At 45.2% G+C, this 23,308-nt stretch overlaps 1 protein-coding gene across 6 annotated transcripts in view; it reads left to right on the forward strand.

The window, feature by feature from the left end:
* The window catches only part of BTBD10 (BTB domain containing 10), a 179,862-nt gene that overhangs the window by 124,745 nt on the left and 31,809 nt on the right, over positions 1-23,308 (forward strand). For all 6 annotated transcript variants that reach the window (XM_086955923.1, XM_086955922.1, XM_086955921.1 and 3 more), the window contains one exon: positions 9,107-9,304. In XM_086955923.1, coding sequence (XP_086812049.1) covers positions 9,107-9,304 — 198 coding nt within the window. The remainder of the gene's footprint in view (positions 1-9,106; positions 9,305-23,308) is intronic.

Here is a 23,308-nt window from a genome sequence, read left to right on the forward strand (position 1 = left end):
GGTCTGAGAACCCTTTGCGAGGCTGCTCTTGTGGGTGGCACAATCAATGCTGCAGGCCCAATCCATAATACAATTTACAATAGTAGCAATTGCACTTTAACACTGAACAGCAGTGCGAAAGTGCGCAGAGACACTAACCCAGCACAAAACGGAGTCAAAATCGCGAGGTCAGAAAGCAAAAAGACAGGGGTAACACGCCAAAAATGCCAGGTCTAACATTAGCTTATAGTGTGTTCGAGACCGCTCCTTGCTTACCATTGGGTGGCTTTAATGTCACTTATTTGCTTGCTTATTGTTCGTTACCTGGCATGGGCTTCATTTCCTCTTATATTGGTACTTATCCTGGATCAAAGCCTCATGGCGTGTTCATCAACTGCTTGCTTTTGAGGCTCTACTCTTTCTTTTTTGCTTAACTCTTCATGAGAATGCTTGTTTATTCCAGTTGTCTCCCACATGTATTTCTCTTCTCTCCCTGTGCCACGCTCTGTGCTGCTCTCTCGAACACGTGTGCTTCTCCCCCACACCTCTTTGTGTTGCTCTCTCCCTCATGTGCTTTCCTCTCCACTGACGCCTCCCCTTGTCTTGAACGCTCTGTTTGGTGTTCTTCATCAAGTAAAACTTTTTAGACTTCCGCTGACTCTCATCCTATGTTGATAAGTACGCTACACACCACTTTAACCTGCATTCTAATGACCATCTGTCCTTCGGGTTATCGACAATTGCTCTGTCTGTTCTATTTTCAAGACCTCCTTAAGAAACCAGCATTTGCAATGCAATAGGTTTCGCATTTTGCGATATTTTGAGCTATTGACATTGTAAATTACAACTATTTGTGTTTTGAAAACCTACAAGCAATGGCAATAAGTATAAAGTGCACATAAATAAAAGGCATTGTGATTTACAAGTGTCAAATGCGAGAGCTCTTGCATTGCAAATGCTTGTTTGAATGTGGATATGAGCAAGGCTAATAGTAGAACTGGTAATATGCCAGCCAGTACACAATACATTAACTGAGCCAGCGCTGTCCATAATGATCACATGAGGTGCTATGAAGTGGTGCTGTGCGGCATTCCGCCTATAGCAGTCCGAAGCAGAAGGAGCTGCAGGCTGTATTGGTGTGCCTTGGTTCCGGGCCAGCGTTTGGCAAAGTGATAGCCACCCTGCGAGTTGTTTGAACGAATGTAATGGCAGGGGACTAGATGAAATCTGAAGCATGGATGGAGGTGGCGACAGGCGACATTGTTGTGTGCGCCTGTGTTAATGTAAATAAAAAAACAATGTTCAGGGATTAGAATTGCAGGGTCTGTGTTCATAAGATGGATTCTGTAACTCCTTACTAGAGACTGGCTGGTGGACAGTTTCCAGAAGAAAACGTGTTGAAGTAAGGAACAATCAGTCGTATGTGTCTAGGCACAATCAAATAAGAAAAAGTTAAGTTATCAGCAGCACATAAAGGCCACTCCTCCACTGACATCAAATACAGGTTAAGACAAAAGTTACGTGAAAAGTATGCATTATATCAAGCGCTGAAAGATTTTAGTTGAGCTTAATGAAAACCTGGTTGTAACCCAGATGCTCCATTGTCGCCTACCAATTTAGAATGCTGACTAAGGCTCTCCGGGCCAATGCTTCCTCAAACAAAAAAGGAGAACCGTAAACCATTTTCGAGGACCTATCACTTACCACAGAATACTTTTCTCCTCCACAGCGGACACAAAGACTGTCTGCAATTGTTTTTACCAAAGAGTAATGTGGCAATTAGCGGTTTAGAAAAGAAAATCCTACAAGTGAGCCCTTGTGTATATAAAACTCTACCTGTTTCAAAATATAACAAGCGAGTAACAGAGTTGGCTAGAAGAACATGTAGCCATTCAGGACCAGCTCCGGCTTGGGAAACTGATCTGTGAAATTCTGAGGAGCAAGAGCTCAAAAAGTCTGTGCATAGCCTTGAATTAAAGCGTGGCGGGAGGGGGCTGTGGGCGACAGCTCCTATTGTTGACTGGGCGGCTGCCACCATTGTTGTCTGTAAGCCCATATTATTGAAATAGCGGGTACTGAGCTGAAACCTAAAGCGTGGTGCCCGTGGGTGGGAGGGGGCTATGGGCGGCAGGTACCGTCGTTGAGTGCGCGCTTTGTTGTTAATTTACCTACAAAAACGACTTTGAGGTGCACAAGAGAAAGCCGCAAGTGTGCCATATAGTTAAAGCACTGTGTGAAAGCAAAATAAAAAATATAAAAGCGGGCGCCGCGCTGTGCTGCGTTACAGGCAAGCATGTCTTGGGTGGAAGAGGAGAAATTATTCAAGAAAATAGTGCTCACAGGCTAAATAAAACATACACAGTAACAATACAAGTAAAAGGTCCAGTCCTCATAGGGGATTACAGATGTAACAACAAAAGAGTGTAGCCAAACAGAAAAAGAACCAGCAAGAGGAGTCCCTCTTGTTAAAAAGAACCCTCACTCACCAACCTAGTTGGTGACCTGTTTCATCATTGGGCCCCCACCAGAGAAGCCGACTGCCTCTCTGGTGTGCTACGACGCCTGACTACAGCGGAGCAGGTTTTGGTATATGACGTGACTGCAACAAGTGAGTAGACATTTTTTATTTAAAAGATGCCTTTGTTTGATCCCCAAACATTTTTTATGGTGGAAAACCCGGCGCCAATAAAAACAAGTGCGTTGGATGTTTAATAACTTGCTAAATTGACCAGATACTTCCTACTGTGAAAAGTGAAAAATTGGTCAACCTGTTTCTGATTCAAAATGTTATTAGCGAAGCATTCATCAGGACCAGCACACCACGGCGATGTGCACATGCTAAGGCGCACCCTAACCTGTGGTGGAATGAACACAATTATCTCAGTTATTTAGTTGAGCCTTTCTGAAAGCCGTTCATATCTGTGGAAATATACAGACAAACAGAACAAGTCACATGGCATAAAAGTACATCATAGCTCTAGTGCTTTGTCGTAATCTACAATGTCTAGACTCCTACTGCTGTTTAGTGCACTTCGGGTGCAGTAATATCGCTAGAGAGCTTGTGGGATGATCTGTCAGTGACTTGTGAGTTAAAACTAACCCGTTGTGCTATAAAAGTACTTTAGAGACGTGATAATTTTCTGTTTAGCATTTAAACATGAGATTGGAAACGCGCTTACGTTCATGCATGCTTCAAGTCCATATCTGAATACTGCATGCCTAACGGAGCAAGGCATGCGCTGCCCATTCGCGACCTAAAAAAAGCTTGGTTGCTGAGCAGCAATAAACAGCAACAGTACTTAAATTCTCCAGCATTGTGCTGAACTTTCTTTAAGTCTGACGGCGGTAAAGCATGCAAGGCTTTTTTTCCTAAGGACCTTAAAGGTCTGAGAAAAGCAATGTTTGGTGCACTATGTAATGTCCCAAATAAAACCAATATTTCCCTGAAAGACCTAAGGCTATTGGACATTGAGATAATATTACAGGAAGAAGAGGCAGAGGGACTGCATTCAACGTCCGTAGACCCTGAAATTGAGGACTTGATGGAAAAAGCACTGAAAGAACATGTACATGCCAAAAGAAGCATGCACACACAAGCTGCATTATTGTAATGTGTCTCAGATAAAAAATATCAGACTCAAACACCCAAACAGTCTTTGACTAACCATTAAGCATTGAACTCCTTTTTGTTTAAATCCTTTTATTGTTTTTCAAATACATGTAAGCGCATTTTTTGTATATATGTGAATTATCGCAGCCAGGCCGCAGCATGGGGTGGATCAGGAGATTTCAGTCTGCGAATAATTAGTCGTTTGGCCAAGAGAACATCCACTACTTCAGGCAGCAGAGCAGTAATTTGCTACCTCATAATCTCCATGCACATACGATATATTGGGCACATTCGACACAAGGACTCTGGCCTGATGCTGAGACGGTGGGTTTTATGAAGTGGTGGTCTGATCGGCTGACAGCTGCACGGGAGGTCCAGGTACCACATTCTGCTGGCCCAATCTGTAGATACTAAGAAGACCTGGGCTTGGCCTTTACTGGGATGGAGAGACAGGGGTGAGAAGACATATGCATCCCATGAGATGTGTTCTTGTGGAAACCTTGAAAACATCTGACGCATTCTCGACAGTGTCAAAAATATACCAGTGGTCTTTGTGTGAACCTGCACCAGCCCCCGGCCCTTATTTGGATGGCAAAAAGGCTGCCTGAGCCAGATGAATGGCCTGCTAGCCCAGCAGATTGATGTGCAGCTGGCCCTCTGCCGGAGACCAGAGTTCCCCGATCTCTACCTGTCTAGTCCAGCAGGAATGCGTCCATCACCACAGTCTACCACAGGTGTGGTAAGGAGAGGACTACCAACGCTAGATCAGTTACTTTTTAGCAAGCGCCACCGCAGATCTCAAGCATGCTTCTCAGAGGCCTGGATAGGCTAGTTCAGATTGGTTTGTTTGATGCTAGGCCTGTTGGAACTTGAGTCCATAGAAGAGCCTGCATGCGCCTCCCTTCATAGCTGACAAGTAGTTTACAGGAGCCTAAGAGGCCAAGAAGCCTCAGAGCGTCTCTCACCAAGGTCCAGGTTCGAGTCTGAAACATTGAGATCATAGTCCATAGGTCTTTGACTCGATGTGGCTGAGGCTATGCTCTTAACTCTGCTGTGTCCAGGATAAATACCAATGAATGGAAGCCTTTGGGACGAAGTCAGGTGGGATATCTGCCCTTTAACAATGAACCCCAATGATGTCAAGGGGATTCAGCACCGACTGGAAGGGGTCTGTGATAGACTGTGGTGAGCATGCCTTCAACAGCCAGTCTACATACGGAAATACTGATATTGCCAACCTCTGTAGATGGGCTGTAACCACTGCCTTCACTTTCATGAACACCAGACTGGTTTGGTGATGTCAAAAGGTAACGCAGGAAACCTAATTCTGGTCTACCTTGAACTGCTAGTAACATCTGTGGACTGCCGGATAGATATATGAAGGCATGTGTCCTGCAGGTCCAAGGGCACCTTACAGTCGCCTGTGTCCAGAGCATATAGAATCTGGGCCAGGGTGAGCTATCTCTTTAATTTGTCCATCCACAGAAAGTTCTTTAGAGTCTGGAGGTCTAAAATAGTCCTGAGGCCCCTGTCGTTCTTTGGAATGCAGAAATTGCAAGAGTAGCAATCCCCATCTCTTTCGGAGTCTTGAACCCTCTCAATAGTACCTTTTTTAAGAGCACCAGCCTCCCCTTGTGTAACAGAATGGACAAGTGCTAATCCAAAATCTTTTCTGGTGAGGGTTGAATAGTGGGAGAGGTAGGAGGAAAAGGTCAGGCATAGCCTTTTTAAAGTTTCTGAATGAGGTGATGGATCACCAGCTCGAGAGGAAATGTAGTGTCCTACTCTTCACCAGTAAGCCACCTCTACGGGTAAAGTTAAGCTGCTGCAGTAGCAGTAGAACTTAAGGACTTATGGCTGTGTTGACCTGGACTCTGCCTGCCAAACTAACGTCCACTTCCCCATAAGGAGTGGGGTGCCTGCTCCACTGTTTAAGAAGGCAGTCTCTGTTTATACGCCATCCCTCTCGAAATGCCTCTAAACTTTCTGAATTGATGCAGGAATTAGCAGGGGTCAACGAATGAGGTACAACTAATGCTCAGACAGGGTTATCCAGCTTAAAATCACAATATAATGAGGCAAAACTATTGCAAAATGTGCCCCATAATGCCACAATTTGTTTTCTTGCCACAAAAATGTCATCAACCATGCTGCATAATTTGACCCAAACCTGCCGCATAATTCCGATGGCCTTGACTCACACACACTGAATCAGCAGGTGATATTGTTGGCTTAGTTTTCAGACGGATCATTTTAAAGTGTTTTAGACCTAACCATCTTCGGTATGGTATTACCACAGACTTTTCGCTTTCATTTCCCTGCTTCTGCTGACCCAGTTTTTTTTGGCATTGGGACTTTACCCCTACTAACCAGTGGTTAAGTGCTTGTGCTCTCTCCCGTAAACATGTTAAAATTGGCCTACCTGTAAGTGGCACATTTAATTTTCTTAGAAGTCCATAATATATGGTACTACCTGTACCCAGGCCATGTAAATTAAATGCAACTAGTGGGCTGGATCACACTTTCTACCCATTAGAAGTAGCCTCTTAAAATGGGTTTCAAGCCTGCCACTGCAGCTTGTAGTACAACTTTAAACTGCCATTTCTACCTGGCAATATAAACCTGAGGTAGAAAGGGTATTCTTTGTCACCCTAGACAGATGAAGGCAAACCAAGGGGCAGAACTGACAAAAACTAGTTTAGGGCTAGACAAAGATAATGACACCCACACACAGGGTGGCACTAGGTATAAAAAGTGGCACCTTCACAACCTCATCAGAACATTCCTGGACCTGTGGAAGATTCAGACGAAGGACTGCCATGCTGTCTAAAGAAGAAATACTGGACCTACTTGCCTTGAACCCAGAAGTTACTCCAAGGTCCAGTTGGCTGACCTCCTGCCTAAGCTGCAGTGACACAACATGCTTCCAGAGGCAACTGACTAGCACCAACTGGACCCTGCTGCTTGTCTTTGCTGGAGTGATTCCTGACCCCAAGAGGGACTTAATGTATTCCTGCAACCTACAAACTGCATAAACTGGACTTGAAAAAGAACCATCCCTGATCTCCGGGCAAACCATCTTTACCAGGGCCAGTGCATTATTCTCCACTACAGACTTTGGATTTTACCCACACAGTGCTCTTTTCATCAGCAACGACCCCCTTACACAGAGCCATGAAGAAATCTGACACCCAGATCCCAAACAAATGAATCTCGCGATCTAGCTCCCGAAGTCAGTTTGGTAATCTGAACCTTCCACCAGACTGTGTGAATATCATCCGAGGCAAGAAGGCCTACCACTAGAGCCAGTTAAGCAGCAAAACGGCAGTGTTTTGTTATTTATTGCAATAACAATCACATCAACCTTCTTGATGCTTCCATACAAAACATTACCTGCTATCTGTTACATTTGCACCAGTCCGGATTGGCTTACACCTCCATCTGGGTACATCTTGCTGCAATAGCTAAAACAGGAAACATCTATCGCTTTTCACAGTGCTCGTAATTAAAGCTTTCATGGAAGGACTTAAGAGTTCTACCGCCAAGACTCCCACCTGCCCCAGTGTGGAATCTTAACATAGTCCTCACAAGATTAATGGGACCACCCTTTCAGCCTATGCATTGGTGTGAGCCGCAGTTGCTCTCGGAAAACCGCTTTCCTCATTACAATCAATTCAATAAGAAGAGTAGGTGAACTACTGGCACTAACCACAGAAGAAACCTTTTTCCAACTGCACAGAGATAAAGTGGTTCTGCGTACAAACCCTACATTTCTACCTAAAGTCGTCTCTGCATTTCACATAAATCAATCTGTATTCTTCCATCAACCGGATTCTGTTGCAGACAGAGCTCTACACACTTTAGATGTGGGAAGAGCACTCTTGTACTACTACAAAAGAACAGAATCATTTCAAAAGACCAAACAACTTGGTGTTGCTTTTGCACCACCATACAAGGGCAACCCTATCGCCAAATCGGTTTTGCAAGGTAGATTGTTAAATGTATTCGAACCTGTTACGCAAAAGCAAAGACAACTTTAACTGTACCCCCCAGAACACATTCCACTCACAAGATAGTGGCTACTATGACCTTCTTGGGAAACATTCCCATAATGCAACATGGTCTGCAACACACATTCACAAAGCCCTACTGTGTAGATGTGTTAGCGAGACAACCAGCTAATGTGGGCCAAGCAATACTTAAAAAACTATTTCAGACCACTCTATCAGCTACAGGTTGGGAACCGCTTTGCGAGATTACTGCTATATAGTCTATGCAAAGCATGTGATCTACAGCTCACATGCCTCAAAGATAACATTACTTAACCAAGAAAACGTCTGTTCTCTGCATGTACAGCTGTAGATTCACATGCACGCACCCGCCTCCCTGGGTACCTGTAGCTGCTGCGGAGTTCTATCTTTAGTATACATACATACGCATGGACATCTCTATTCTACTCTTTCTAACTCCATTCTCACCCTCTGCGGGAAAACAATCTAACAATGGAGTAGATGCTCATGCACACTATCACCGAAAGGAGGAGTCACCTACCTAGTGACTGGAAAAGACTTCTTCGAAAAAAAAAACTGCAAACATCCGGATGCAACACTAAATGGCAGGAGTAGGCAAAAAATGTGAATCTACAGCTGTACATGCCAAGAACAGACGTTTACTGGGTAGGTAACTTTATCCTTATCAAAATTTACTTTTTTTCTAAACTAATTTTTCTTGTGCGTTTTCACTTTATTAATCTTGGAGGCAAGGCGTAAAGTATTTATGAAACCCTGCAAGTAAAGCCTGATTGCTTTTCTGCCATGCTACCAGAGGATTAAGCACAGGTTTATTTAGGGACTTTTGTGATTCACTCTGACAAGGATTTAGTTTATTACTTTAGGGGGGCTCTCGCCCATCTCAGTTAATTGTCCAATTTCTTACAGTTAACATAAAAATCTATGTTCCACGTCACCATTTTAGTACTGTCTATAATCGTTACATGGAAAAAGTATTTAAAATATCCACATTCCATTTCAGCAAATGCAACCTTGTCACAATTTCCCAAATTTATATCCGCACTTATTTTGTAATCACATTATGCCTAAAGGTAGTTTTGCAGAATGTTGCTTATCTGGCTTTCTGCACTTCAATTTTGCATTTCGTGGATTGCGTTGTTCATTCCAAATCCAATGGCAGATCATGTTTCTTTCATTCTGCCTTGCTGTTTTAATTTTCAGAGTGCAGAGCTATGTTGGATTACATATTATTGGAAATTGGCAGTATCCGTATAGATTAGTTTCAGGAGGCTTTATAGGAAATGTTAATCTTTTTACCTATAAAGAAATGTTGAATGCCTCTTTAACTTTATGCATTTAAAACAGTTTATCAAATTGACATATTCTAAAGTCAGTGGCAGTGAATGAAGCCACCCTTGGGGTAATGTAATTAAGATTTCTTTTTATGTTTTAGAAAATAATTCTGGATGTAAACAGCTCCCAATAAGTGTTATTAATTTATTTTTAGGTGCACTTATGCATGAGTTATCCAATGATGGTGCCCGCAAGCAGTTTGAGTTTTACCTGGAAGAAATGATCCTCCCTCTAATGGTAACCAGTGCCCAGAGTGGTGAAAGGGAATGCCACATTGTTGTGCTTACAGACGATGATGTGGTTGATTGGGATGAAGAGTATCCTCCCCAGATGGGAGAGGAGTATTCACAAAGTAAGCTGGATTTTATTTCTTCCCTGTGGTGTAGCATGTTTAGATAATGAAAATTACAGAAGAATACAATTGAGAACCTAATAGACCAAAAAGATTTAGCTCACTCTGACAAAATTACAGATATTTTTAAGGATTTTTATAGCACCCTGTATAGCAAGAACCCGGTTTTGGACAGCACAAGACTATCTAAACAAATGCATACTTCCTACCATCTCGGATCAAGAACAACACGAAATCAATAGCCCATTCTGATAGATACATCTGCCGTGTGGATTCCTCACCTTGTGAATATCCCCCTGCGTCAGCAACATTCGGAAATTCTTTTGTAGCTTTGCGCCGACGTGGACCCGGACGTCATAGAGGCACTGCATCGCTCGCGACTCCGTGACATCACCGACGCCTATAATAGGCCCACGCCGGCGTGATGACATCAGTTCCCTTTTTTTTCCGCGTCGTTGACGCTAACAGTTTTCTGGGATCGTCTGTAGCCTTGCATGTAACTTTGTTACTTGCTATTTGTTTCTACTCTCTTTGTCTTCACTTTCTTTCGACATGTCCTCGAAGAAGACCGGGTTTAAGACCTGCGGAGAATGTAATAAGGTGATGTCCATCACAGATCCACATGAATGCTGTTCGTGGTGTCTGAGCTCCGACCCCGTCGTCTAGGACTGCCAGTCCTGCAGGAAGATGACACCAAAGGCCCTCCGGGAAAGGGAAGCAAAACTTCTGGTTGGCAAATTTAAAGAAGGAAAGGAAAAGAAGAAATCAAGATCGCGGACTCGACGCTCGAGGTCAAGGTCTCGCTCGAGGTCGCGATCGGATTCGTACTCAGCCCATGCTTCAAGGTCTTCGAGAAAGAAGCATAAAAAGAGAACCCATGAATCCCGACATCGATCGAGAAAGGAGTCGGGTTCCAAGCCGAAGTCGCAGGTGAAACTGGTCGAGAAGGTGGTGGTTTCTTAGGCTTCGGAGGAAAAGGATGCCGAGGCTGAGGCGTCTCATGCGAATTCACCGAGTTCGCCGAAGCAGAAAGCTGTTCGATCTCCGGACCCATCCCATCCTTCAGGTCGGGAGGATGAAGGAGAGGGAGAGGCTCTGTTGCCCGAAGGTCTGTCGACTCCGGTGCTCCAGCCTGAAGAGGTCGACGCCGCTTGGAATCCGCGCCCTCTGGATCCGCCTGGGGGTTCGTATCCAGCCTTCCCAGGTCCAGGTCAGGATCCTTCGCATTTCCTGAATGCGATGTTCGGAATTTATTCAAGGGCTATGTATCCCTCTGGGGCTCCTGCTGGTCCCATGGGTCCGATGGCATATGGTCTGGGTGTTCCTCAATCCTATGCACCTGCGCCCTTTATGCCGGCTCCGACGCCGCATTGGCATTATCTGAATCCGGCGAGGCCTTAGACTCCGAAGCCTTCGACGCCGAGGTCGGCGTCTCCGATTCCGTCGACGCCAGTCCCATCAACTTTGAAGCCGAACCCTGATCGACGACGTGGATCTCTTCTTCGTCCGACGTCGGGTTCGACGCCGGCTCCGGCTCCTTCGGAGTCGATTGCGGATCCGTCGGCTTCGAATGTGAAGCAGAGATCAAGGCGTGAGGCCCAGAGGTTGATGGAGGAGGAAAGAGATCGTGAGGAAAATCTGGAGGAAGGCGAACTACAGGATTCTGAGGACCCTTTTGAGGACCTGTCTGTGGCTAGTGGCCTGGAACTGTCACCTGATTGGGACCTCGCTTCGGTTTCTGATGAACCCTCAATGGATGTGAAGCCTTATCATGTAGTGATAAAGAAGGCTGCAGGTTTGTTGAACATTGCTCTACCAACTGCAGAATTTAAATCTAATCTGCTACGGAGGTCCTTCATTCTCCTTCTTCAGTGACTGACCGTTGCTGCCTTTTAATGATGCGTTAAAGGATCCAATTTTGGAGATTTGGAAAAAACCTGTATCGGCTCCTGCTGTATCTAGGGCTGTAGCTAGGAGGTATAGGGCAGTTCCTGAAGACCCGGAGTTTTTAACCTCTCATCCTCTACAAGAGTTTGGTGGTGCAGGCTGCCTGTTCCAAAAGGTCTACGGGTGCATTTCCGCAGGTCCCAGCGGAAAAGGAGTCGAGAAAGCAGGATCAGGCTGCTAAGAAAGTTTTCTCTTCTGCCAGTATGGCTTTGAAATCCACGAATGCTACCTGCTTGATGGGGCGTTATATCCACGCCCTTATGGACACTGTGAAGCAGTTGGTGCCCAAGGTGCCTTAGGAGAATAGAAAAGACTTCCAAGAGGTTATCTCTGATACTCAAGCTGCAGCAAGGCAGGTTATTCAAAGTAGATTAGACACGGCAGACTCTGTGGCTAGGGTCATGGGATCTTCCGTAGCCACAAGAAGAGCTGCATGGCTGAAGTCAAGTGAGTTTTCCACAGATGTCCAGGCGGCATTGATGGATCTTCCATTTGACGGGTCTGGATTGTTTGGGGAAAAAAGCGGACACTGCTTTGGAACGCTTTAAAGACAGCAGGGCGACTGCGAAGTCGTTGGGCCTTCAGACCAGGGGCACTTTTGGTAGACGTTCAAGAGGATTTAGCAGATCTTCTTTTCGAACCTATAAGTCAACCCAGCAGCAGCCGCAGCAGCAGCAAAACACATTGTATAGATCTTATAGAGGCAAGCAGAGGTCCCGGGCTCGGGACCGTCACGCTTCCTCTTCTTCCTCCTCTTCCCCTTCCCAGCCCCCAGCCTCCGCAGCAAAGCTACCCTAGATCCGCCATTCCGGTTCATGTGGGCCCAGTGGGGGGCCGGCTTACCCATTTTCTTCAAGATTGGGAATTGATAACATCGGATCTTTGGGTTCTCAATCTTGTAGAGAATGGGTATGCTCTTCCCTTTCTGGAGTTTCCCCCAAATTATCCTCCTTTCCAGGGTTATTGTTCGGAGGACCACCTGCTTCTCCTGCAGGAAGAAGTCCTGGCACTGTTTCGAAAAGGTGCAATAGAGGTGGTTCCGGAGCAGGAGAGGGGTCAGGGATGCTACTCCCGGTATTTCCTGATCCCCATAAAGGATGGCAGGCTTCGGCCGATTCTGAATCTCAGGATCTTGAACCTTTACCTGAAACAGGAGAAGTTCAAGATGCTCACCCTTGCTCAGGTTCTTCAAGCGCTGCTGGAAGAAGACTGGATGGTGTCGCTCGACTTGCAGGATGCGTATTTTCATATCCCAATCCTGAAGTCGCATAGAAAGTATCTCCGTTTCACGGTTGGGTCGCAACACTACCAGTTTGCGGTCCTTCCGTTTTGGTTTTACTACTGCGCCTCGAGTCTTCACCAAGGTGATGGCTGTGGTGGCAGCACATCTCAGAAGGTCAGGGATACCTGTATTCCCGTATCTGGACGATTGGCTGATCAAAGCGGAATTTCCGGAGATAGTGCTTCATCAACTGCAAGAGACAACTCAGTTGTTGCACAGGTTGGGTTTTTCGATAAATGTACCCAAGTCTCACCTGGTGCCCTCCCAGCGCAACCTGTTCATAGGTGCGGTACTGGACACTACTGTATGTCGCGCATTCCCTCCTCAAAGGATTCGCGGCATTCAGGAAATGATTCCTTTATTCTTCAATGGAGCGGTTGTTCCAGACCTGAAGGTCTTACGTCTGCTCGGTCTGATGGCTTCTTGCATTCTGTTGGTCAACCATGCACGCTGGCACATGAGGGCACTCCAGTGGTGCCTCCGCAGGCAGTGGTATCAGCACAACGGGGATCTCAGGGAGTCAGTGAGGATCTTCAGAGAAACTGCAGCGGATCTATCTTAGTGGAGCGTAGAAATCAACCTGTCTCAAGGGAAGCCTTTTCAGCTGCCTCCTCCGGTGGCCACAGTAATATCGGATGCATCCACTCTGGGGTGGGGTGCTCATCTGGGGGACCTGGAGGTCAAGGGTCTTTGGTCTCCAGAGGAAAAGTTGCTTCACATCAACCTTCTAGAGTTGCGGGCGATACGTCTGGCGCTCCTCCCTTCCCTTCACGGTCAGTCTGTTCAAGTCCTGACGGACAACACGACCGCGATGTGGTATGTCACCAAGCAGGGAGGAGTAGGGTCGTGGTGTCTCTGCAGAGAGGCTCTGGTCCTGGGTTCAGGACCATCAGATTTGGGGGACTCCTCGGGTGGACCTGTTCGCCACTCGCGAGAATGCTCACTGCCTGTCATTCTGCAGTCTCCAGTATCCGATGCGAGGAGCTTTGGGGGACGCGTTTCAGTTTAGTTGGGACTCTAAGCTCCTTTACGCGTTTCCTCCCATACCCTTGATTCCTCTGGTTCTGAGAAATTCGCCAAGACCAGGCCCAAGTCATATTGATCGCCCCGGATTGGCCAAGAAGGGTGTGGTACTCAGACCTTCTCCACCTCTCCTCTCATCCGCCGCTCCGTCTCCCTCAAAGGGCAGATCTCCTCTCCCAGATGGAGGGGCAGGTTCTACACTCCCACCTCCACACCTTACACCTTCATGCCTGGAGATTGAACGGGGCAACCTGAGTTCTTTTCCTCTACCGCCTGACGTGGTGGATGTCATCTTGTCAGCCAGGCGTGACTCCACTAAGTCCATTTATTCTTATAGGTGGTCTAAATTTGTCACTTGGTGTGGAGAGAAGTCTATAGATCCTTTGAGAGCCCATTTGTCTGATGTTCTTCAGTTTGCTCTTTCTCTGGCGCAACAGGGGCTTGCTGTTGCCACAGAGAAGGGCTATCTTTCTGCTCTGTCGGCATTTCTCTGCATGCTTGACCAGCCGTCTCTTTTTAAGTCTCCTGTTGTTCTTAGGTTTTTGAAGGGCCTCACAAATAAGTTCCCTCCCAATCCTTTCATTGTGCCTCAGTGGGACTTAAATCTTGTCTTGACCTTTTTGACGGGTGCTCCCTTTGAGCCTCTTCACAAATGTCCTATGAGGCTTTTGACCCTTAAGACCGTTTTCCTCGTTGCAATAACCTCGGCAAGGAGGGTTAGTGAGCTTCAAGCTCTTAGTTCCAAGCCCCCTTTCTTGTCCACTCATGCTAATCGAATGGTTCTTAGGACCAGGGCTGCTTTTCTGCCTAAAGTGGTACCTCCTTTCCACCTTGGTCAATCTGTTACCCTCCCTACCTTTTATCCTCCCCCACACCCTTCCAAGGAGGAGGAGAGGTTGCACCGTCTGGACCCCAAGAGGGCGGTGTCCTTTTATTTGGACAGATCTAAAGACTGTCGGTTGGATGACCAGCTCTTCATTGGCTTTGCTTGCTGCAAGAAAGGAAGAGCGGTCCATAAAAGAACTTTATCAAGATGGATTGTCCTCTGTATAAAGATCTGCTACTCTTTGGCCGGTAAGGAACCTCGAGAGGGTATAAGGGCTTTTTCTACAAGAGTTAAGTCGTCAACCTCTGCATTGGCTAGAGGTGTTCCTGTGGAGGATATTTGTAGGGCGGCAACTTGGTCTTCCCTCCACACTTTCGCGAAGCATTACTGCTTGAATTCCGAGGTGAGGAGGAACGGCCACTTTGCGCGCTCTGTCCTTGTGGATTTCCTGGTTTAGAAGAGTGGACACCCTCCTCTGGGAGTGGGGACCTCTGTGGGACTCTATTCACAAGGTGAGGAATCCACACGGCAGATGTATGTATCAGAAGAACAAGTTACTTACCTTCGGTAACGCTTTTTCTGGTAGATACAATATCTGCCTCCCACCCGCCGCCCCGTTGTCCACTCTTCTATGCCAGTGTTTCTATTATGTATTTATTTTATTGTCAAATGTTTTATCGCATTTACTTCACACTGTGTGTGTTATCTTGATATTGGTACTGTGTTTATGTCAACTGTCATTGGTCCGTCCGTGTGCCTCGAAGGCACGGAAAAAAGGGTGGAACTGATGTCATCACGCCGGCGTGGGCCTATTATAGGCGTCGGTGACGTCAGCGGAGTCGCGAGCGATGCCGTGCCTCTATGACGTCCGGGTCCTCGTCGGCGCGAAGCTACAAAGGAATTTCCGAATGTTGCTGACGCAGGGGGATATTCACAAGGTGAGGAATCCACAGGCAGATATTGTATCTACCAGAAAAAGCGTTACCAAAGGTAAGTAACTTGTTAATCACTGCCTCAAAAATCGAAAGCTCAATTAAGTCACTTAAAATGTGAAAGTCTCCGGTCCCTGATGGGTTTAATGCTAAGTTTTACAAATGCTTCTCCTCGATACTAACTCTACAATTTTAAAATTGTTCCATGAATTTAGTGACTCTGGCAAAATTAATGGGACCATACTGTTGTGATTTTAGAATGACTAAAGAATGCGCTCATTCAACATGAAACACAAAGTTTCTGCTCCAAATTCAAATAATTTCATAGATCACACATAGTCTAGTAATCCATGTGATGATCTTCTTTAATTTCCAAAAGGCAATCTTGCATACATTATTCTTTAATTTCAATATTTTCTATCTTGTAGCACTGTGGTTCAACATTCCCAATGCATTTCGGGTCTTGCAAAATGACCCTTCGTCAGGGGTCTGTGGAATAAGAACAATATACAGGACCTTAGCATTCACATAATTTGACCCTTATCCACGTTCACAACAAAAAAGGAAGAATCTAAAACTGGTCTGAGCACAATTGCAACAAAATTAATAACATATTACGCTCGCATAGGTGCAACAATGTCATTGATGGTGCTCAAGGTAAAGAAGTTTACGAAAATAAATCAATGAGAAGTCCATTAACAAACTAAGTGTGCGAAAATGATCACCATGAGGTATAATCTGACACTGCTGAGTAGCTCGTGATGATGTGTACGATATGTTCCATCACCCGACCAGACTCGTGACTATGCTGACTGCTTAAGTCCACTAATTCAATGAGACTCACTCCGTGAATTAAGGCAAGTTCAACAATACTCGCTCGGAGCTTTAAAAAAGAAAGAAACTGATCCCATACAGACAGTTGTACATGCTGAAGGCGTGCATTCTAACTGGATAGAACCAGTGTAGGTACTTACTTCGTGTTGACCATCGTTATTAGCGTGTTAGATCCCTTCGGTGGCTCGAATGCAAACGCCGCTAGCGTTAGTTAGTGGATGTGTCAATCCTAATGAGTGCTGGAGTCATGTGATGCGAGCAAAACAGTTTCAACATGGCACACGGAGCCTGCGATGTTCAAAACCATTAATAAAGTGTGTGAACGAGTTTATAGAAAAAGAAAAAATCAAACAAACCATGCACCTGCAATACAATTGTATACATTGTAAGTAATGTCGAACATGTTTAGTGAACACATGCACATTCATGGATGTGCATAATCAAAAACGTTATCATGACATTCAATTCGATGAGCAATAAACTATGTACAAATTCTACAAGGGGGTTCAGATAGACCCTCTTGCAATGCTATTTGGGTTCATAAAAACATGAAAGTACAATCCTGTCATTCATCCTGCTGGGATGTTGAGAATGCAATTTTTTGATCCAAAAAATTCAGCCCTTAAACACTGTTTAACCAGGTCCATGTCACGGCGTTGTGGTAGTACCTCCAGAATCGTGAATCTGATCTGTGAAATTTTGTGTTTTGCTTCAAGCCAATGTGTGGCTACCGTGGATTTAGAATTTTGTAGACGAATGTTACTTTTGTGTTCCGTCATGCGGACCTTAATTTTCCTCTCAGTTTGGCCCACATAAATCTTACCGCAAGGGCATTTAATTGCATACACAACGTTTTTGGTGTCACACGTTCCAGAGTATTGAAAGTTGATTTTCCCACCTTTCGTGGGATGCATAAAGGTATTGCCAATCACATTATTACAGTGTATACAATTCTGGCATTTGGCCATGCCTTTATAGTTTTTGACTTCCACGTTGGGTGTGGTTAATATTTCTTTAAAATTTCTAGATCTCTGAAAAGCAAAAGTAATGCGGTCGTTGTATAAATGTTGTAAGTCTGGTTCAGTTGTAATTAGTGACCAATGTCGATTAATGATACTTTTAATCGTTTTAGCTTCTGTCGAAAATTTGAGTACACAAACTTTTCTTTAGCTCTGTTTGTGTGGATGGTTTCAGTAGTTGGCCCTGGGAAGTTTATTCACCTTTTGTATGGATTCATCCAGTATTCCTTGAGGGTAGCCTCTCTGGGTGTATTTCTCCAATTGATCTTTGAAGGATTCTTGTAATATCTGTGAGTCTGAGGTAATTCTTTTCAGTCTGATAAGTTGGGATGTAGGGAGATGCTTTCTTAACGACTCCGGGTGAAAACTCTGGTATAGAAGACTCGCGTTTCTATTAATGGGACACCAGCAGAGGCCATTATTGCAGTAATCCCCAAAGAGGGGAAGGATCCAACTCTCCCCAAAAATTATAGACGGATGTCTTTAATTAACCTAGACTGCAAAATGTAAGCAATGATCCGCGCCAAACACCTTCAAAAAAATTTGGTCAAACATATCCATCCCTCACAAGTTGTTTTTTTTTAAAGGCAGACTATACAGTGATAATACCCATATCCTAGCACATGTACTGGAGAAAGCCAAACTCACTGACTCGTCCACAGTTGCTATCACTTTGGATGCCGAAAAGGCAATCAACAAAGTAGAATGGACTGAGGTTAAACTCCTGAATAACCTAGGTGGTAAAGAAATTATTGGTGGCAACCTAAGTGCTTCAAGTACCTGGGCTTAGACTTCACGGGAGATCTGATCACCACCCTTCAAACCAATGAGAATACCCTCCACAAGAAAATCTCTTCATTGCTAGATGGTTGGTCACCTAAATTTTTATCTTGGTGGGGGAAGAGCTGAGACTTTATAAATGATGATTACTCCTCTTGTTAACTATTTAGCTAGCATGCTACCAATGACATTTTCAAATTACTTCCTGAATAAAATCTATGAACTTTTCAATACGTTTCTTTGGCAAGGCAAGAGGCCCAGAATATCAATGAAAAAACTTCAATTACTGAACGAGAAAGGTGGTCTGGGCCTTGTGAACTTTAGGAACTACCAAACTGCGTATATTTGCAAACAAGGCTCCAACTAATCCCTCAGACTGACTACACCCCAGTCTGGATAGAGATAGAAAAGTCAATCATCAATGATATGCCTTTACCTGCTCTCCTCACCGTGGGTACATCCCGTCTCCCCCACTCAAAATACATCCTGCTTAATACTAAGAGAGCCCCATTACGGCTGGAACAACCCTCTACACTAAAAATCAATAAGTCCAATTTGTCCTCTTTCTGGCGCAATCCGAGCCTGAAGATTGATGGAGAGATGCTCCATTGGGAACACTGGTCTAAAAACTTCATAAATCTAGTCAAAAACCTTTTTACAGGAACCCTTCCATTACCTTTTTCCGTCCTCCAGGCTTGTCACGAGCTAAAACCGATTTACTTTTATAAAATTCTAATGCTAAAATCTCTCCTCTGTTCCATCAAACCCTCCGATCCGTCGATAGTCTTAAAAAATGTCACAGCTACTAAAGTCAGGACACAGTCTCTAAAATATATAAACTTCGTTCCCCTGAGCCGCGCAAGTCTCACATGAAACGCGAAGTAAAATGGGAATCTGAACCCAACTCCAGCAATATCTCATATGACTGGGAGAAAATACAGATCACCCCTTTTTCGAATAAAATATCTCCAATATTGTCGCAAGCAAAACTCATTCTAATAAATAGGACATACTGGACACCCGAAAAAATCTTTAAACTTAATCTTAGTGAGAGCCCGACATGCTGGAACTGTAAATCTCACGTCTGTAAACTCGCCCACATGCTCTTCCATTGCCCTACCTCACAAACATACTGGGACAAGATTTAAGGGTGTATAGGCAATACTTTCCACATAATTCCTCCAAGGGAATTTTCCTATAATATATTAGGTGCTCTGGATCATAAGATCGAAGATATGAATGACCGTTACATGCTAGATCTCCTGCTCACTTGAGCCTGTAAAATTGTATTGTGTTAAGTAGAAAAACTCCAAAGAATTTTCTTTTAGGATGTGGCAAGAATGGCTATCCTTCCTTAGAGGAGCAGATAATGGCGCACTTCATACCTCTCCCTGTTGGAAATCCTACAGGAAACTATGGAAGTCCCTTGATGTCTCATCTTTCTCATATGATCCCCCTTGAAAGCAGACCTAAGTCCCCAAGCTATAATGCGTATTGTATGCTATATTTACGGCGATACTCCTGTACTGCATTCAATTTCCTGCCTCCGCAGCTGTGTAAACGTACCTGCTTGTCACATCTGTACCAAATATTGTGCTTGTTCACCCACCTGTATGTCGCTGTGGGCTAACTGCGAATACCATGGCTAGGCACTTGAGTAACTTGTAATTCTTTCTACTTATTATTTATTTACTTTGTTTTTCTCATGATTTGTATTTCTCATGATTTCTCGTGATTTCATTACTGGACTCTATAGTTATTTGTTCTTTTCTTGAAATTCAATAAAAAGGATTTAAAATTTAAAAAAAAAGCACAAAATAGGTATCTGGCAATGTAATCTTAATTTATATGCAGCTTGAAAATACTTCATCTGCGCTGAACTGCAATTCTAGTTTTTGTGCAGCATGAATTGGTTAGACAGAAATTTTGTGCTTGACCCCCATTTAAAAAAAAATAAAAATTATCGGTGCTTGACTGACTTTAATGAGTCTCCAATTATTCCTACTGCAATATTAATTTCCCCCACTTCTCATGTCACGATCAGATTTTCCTGTCCTGAAACCCAAAATTAACCTATTTCAGAGTTTTGCTGATTCTGTTGGACTATGAATGCTGAATGTTAGAATATAATGAGTGTGCTCTACGAAGGCCAGTAAACAAGTTAATTTATGTGGTTTTGACTCTGGTCCTGTTTGAGCTTGCGGAGAGACAACAATTCAGTGTTTATTCTCTCACCTAGGACCACAAGACTACATACACCACTTGTTTCACTTGATTCTAAAGACTGATGACAATCATTTATGTCTTTAATTCAACAGACTTGAGTCATACTTCTAAACCCTAGGCTTTCAAAGATTTCATTTTTCTTGCCGACATAAATGACATGATGGGTGCACTATCTCTAATCTTTTCATCACCTACATATTTGGTCAAAATGAAACTTTTTTCATCAATGCCCTTTGACACGGCAGACCTCAGTCAGGCTAAGGCTCAAGCAGCAGTTAGGCCTTAAGAAGCATCTCTCTAGATACAGTGCTTCTCAGTTGAATCTTTATCAAGAAAAATGTTGGTCCAGAGGAAGCTTATACCAGAGAGCATCTAAGCGCACATCTTCCTGTCTGATCCATATGTTTTGAACCTAAGTTGTGACTCGAGAACTCCATTTACTTTAACTATTAACTGGAGGGAGGCAGGGGAATCTATCATGCAAAGTGTATGAAAAGATGCAATGTCCCAAAATAATTTCATATAATATCAGCAGTAGATCCTTTATATATTCACATGCTTGAATCATTCCCTGTCCGTTTGGGAATACCCTATAACTTTAAAATGGTCATGTACCCAGCAACAGTGTTTGTTTAATAGCATATCTGCTTCATTTGAAATAACCTGAACCACAGACCGGGAGGTGGAAGTGCTGAGCTGTCTGCTCCTTGAGGCCACTATAGCTCAGATTTCTACTTAACACAATGTGTGAAGGAATCCATTAGAACAGTCAGCTATAACCTGTTTTTGACCTTGTATTGGCTCTGAAAGATGGCCGATGGAGACGGAGCTCCTCCAGAGCTTCTCCAGGGCTAAGGGATCGCAATCTGCGTAAATCCCTGCAAAACTTATCCCATCGAGCCCAACAATCCATCGGGGTAATCTGGCTATATCCTAGAGATTATCTTACCTTCTCTACTCCATGGACTTGTGCGGCTAGTTTCCTCTGCCCCCCTCGACCTCGAGCCACGGGGATCACCTGCTGCCTGCCGAGGACTCCGCTGCTGTTCTTTCCTTCCCCGGACCTCACCCTTTGGAGCCCGCTGCCTACCAAGGACTCCGCTGCCGTTTTCTTCTTTGAGCCGATGCCGAGCCCCCACCGGTAGCCGCTGATCCCCCCCCCCATTTGTTGGAGCCCTGGCCGTCGCACAATGCCCCCACGCCGAGCGGCTACACCAGATTGCTGCCTAGGGGCTCTCGTGACTGGTCCCCCTTTTGGCTTCCGGACCCGTGCTGAGGCACGGGAGCCTCGAACCTCATCTGAGCGCCGCTTCACGATGGTGGGCACCGATGCTGCGTCTGCCGGCGCTGATCTCCCGCTGCTACTGCCTGGTTTCGGTCCATCCTGGAGCCAAAACTGCCGGTGCCTTGCAACCCCCGGCTCCGTGACCCTGCATTTCGTCTCCACTGCAGACTTCTGCCATCGATGACGATCCCCGCCCGGTGACCCGGCTCCCCTCAGCCTACATGACCTGGATTTGTTCTGTCACCCTCCGCCTAGAATCGCTCAGGCGCGTCAGGTATTTGCTCTGTTTTTTCCTACGATGATCACTATCCATTTTGAAGATCGGGGGCTGAGTTCTCTCGCACGCAAAATGGCGGCGCCCAAACAAGATGAGGCGCTTTCTCTCCGTCCCTCATAATTACATCATAGTTACATCAATCATGAAAACAAGTCGTTTTTATAAGCTCTTTGACTCGATGTTGCATTGTTGCCCCGGCGAGTGTCATTTAGCTGGGTACACTTCACAGCTCCTCTTGTTTAAACCGACGCAGAGCTATGCCTGACTTCAAAATGGCGGCAGCTTAAGACATTTTTGGTCGCCTTACAATGCCTGACCTCAAAATAGCGATGCTACAGATTCTTATTATCTGCACCATTGATATTGAGTGGTTCTAGCCTCTCTACCGATCACTTAAAACCTGGTTTTCTACACTATCCTCACCGAAGACATGCCTGACTCTAACCCGACGGTGCTATAAAACTTGACTATCCCTGCTCTCTTGGCTTATTGAAAACACCTTTGCCACTTGTTCAGCTAAAACACTGATCTTCACTCCTCAAGCACCTCCTTCTGAATGACGTGGGCCATTAAACCTATTGCGCTCTGACCCGGCTTTTTACCAGTGTACCCACCCCAAACCAACATGATGGGTCCGGATCTGACTGCATCTGGGTCAAACACCTACACCCTGGTCTACCCCTCAAATCTCTCAAAAACCGCCACAAAAGCTTTCAAACACCTCACCCTGAAAAACCATCCCGAGGCTCTGATCTCTGACCTACGTTGCTGTGCAGACTAGGGCACCATCACCAACGACCTCATCTTCTACTCCAAAAGAATTCCCGCCTGGCGCAATACCCTCCCTCTATTACTCAATGTTCGCTTCTCCAGGAACATTCCTTATGGCACTAAGATCTCAATTGGGCCCTCGGTATCACTACAAGCTGACCTAACAATCACCCTCTACAAAAGTGGCATTGTACTGATCCAAGCCTCAACAAAAAACTTCGACAAATTTTCAGATCTTTATGCTACTCTCCGAAAACATGTGCATGACACTGGAACGCCGACCAACACACGGCCTGTCGGTAATCCGTCCCCCCCACCGAATATAGTGCGCACTCATCACCTCACTACTCCTATCAACCCCCCTATCATCGGGGACCAGAGACCCTGTTATCCCCCCTCCACGCTCTTCGCTCGGAACACATTGTGTCCATCACAGCACACCTCAACCCCTTCAATCTTTCTACAACCCCCCGATCGAAATAAACCAGGGACCCTCGGTCCCTTCCCCCCCACCCACCCCCCCCCCCACGCTTCACTTTCGGAATTTAAGACCACCATGTCTTCACCGATCCTTGCTCATATTGGTCAAACTAGCCCTGCCAACACTCTATCCTCCCCTTCTATCACTCCTAACTCTGTCCACCCTTGTCCTCCTAACCCCCCCTCCCTAGAGACGTCCTCTTCAGCTGACCAAGCCAGCCCCATTAACACCCACACCCCACTTTCCATGTCTCCTAGCACAGTCAACCCTTCCACCCAATCCACCATAACTGTCCACCCTTGTCCTCTTAACCGCCCCCCC

The sequence above is a fragment of the Lissotriton vulgaris genome, chromosome 2_1, assembly GCF_964263255.1.
Source record: "Lissotriton vulgaris chromosome 2_1, aLisVul1.2, whole genome shotgun sequence".
Classification (NCBI taxonomy): Eukaryota; Metazoa; Chordata; class Amphibia; order Caudata; family Salamandridae; genus Lissotriton; species Lissotriton vulgaris.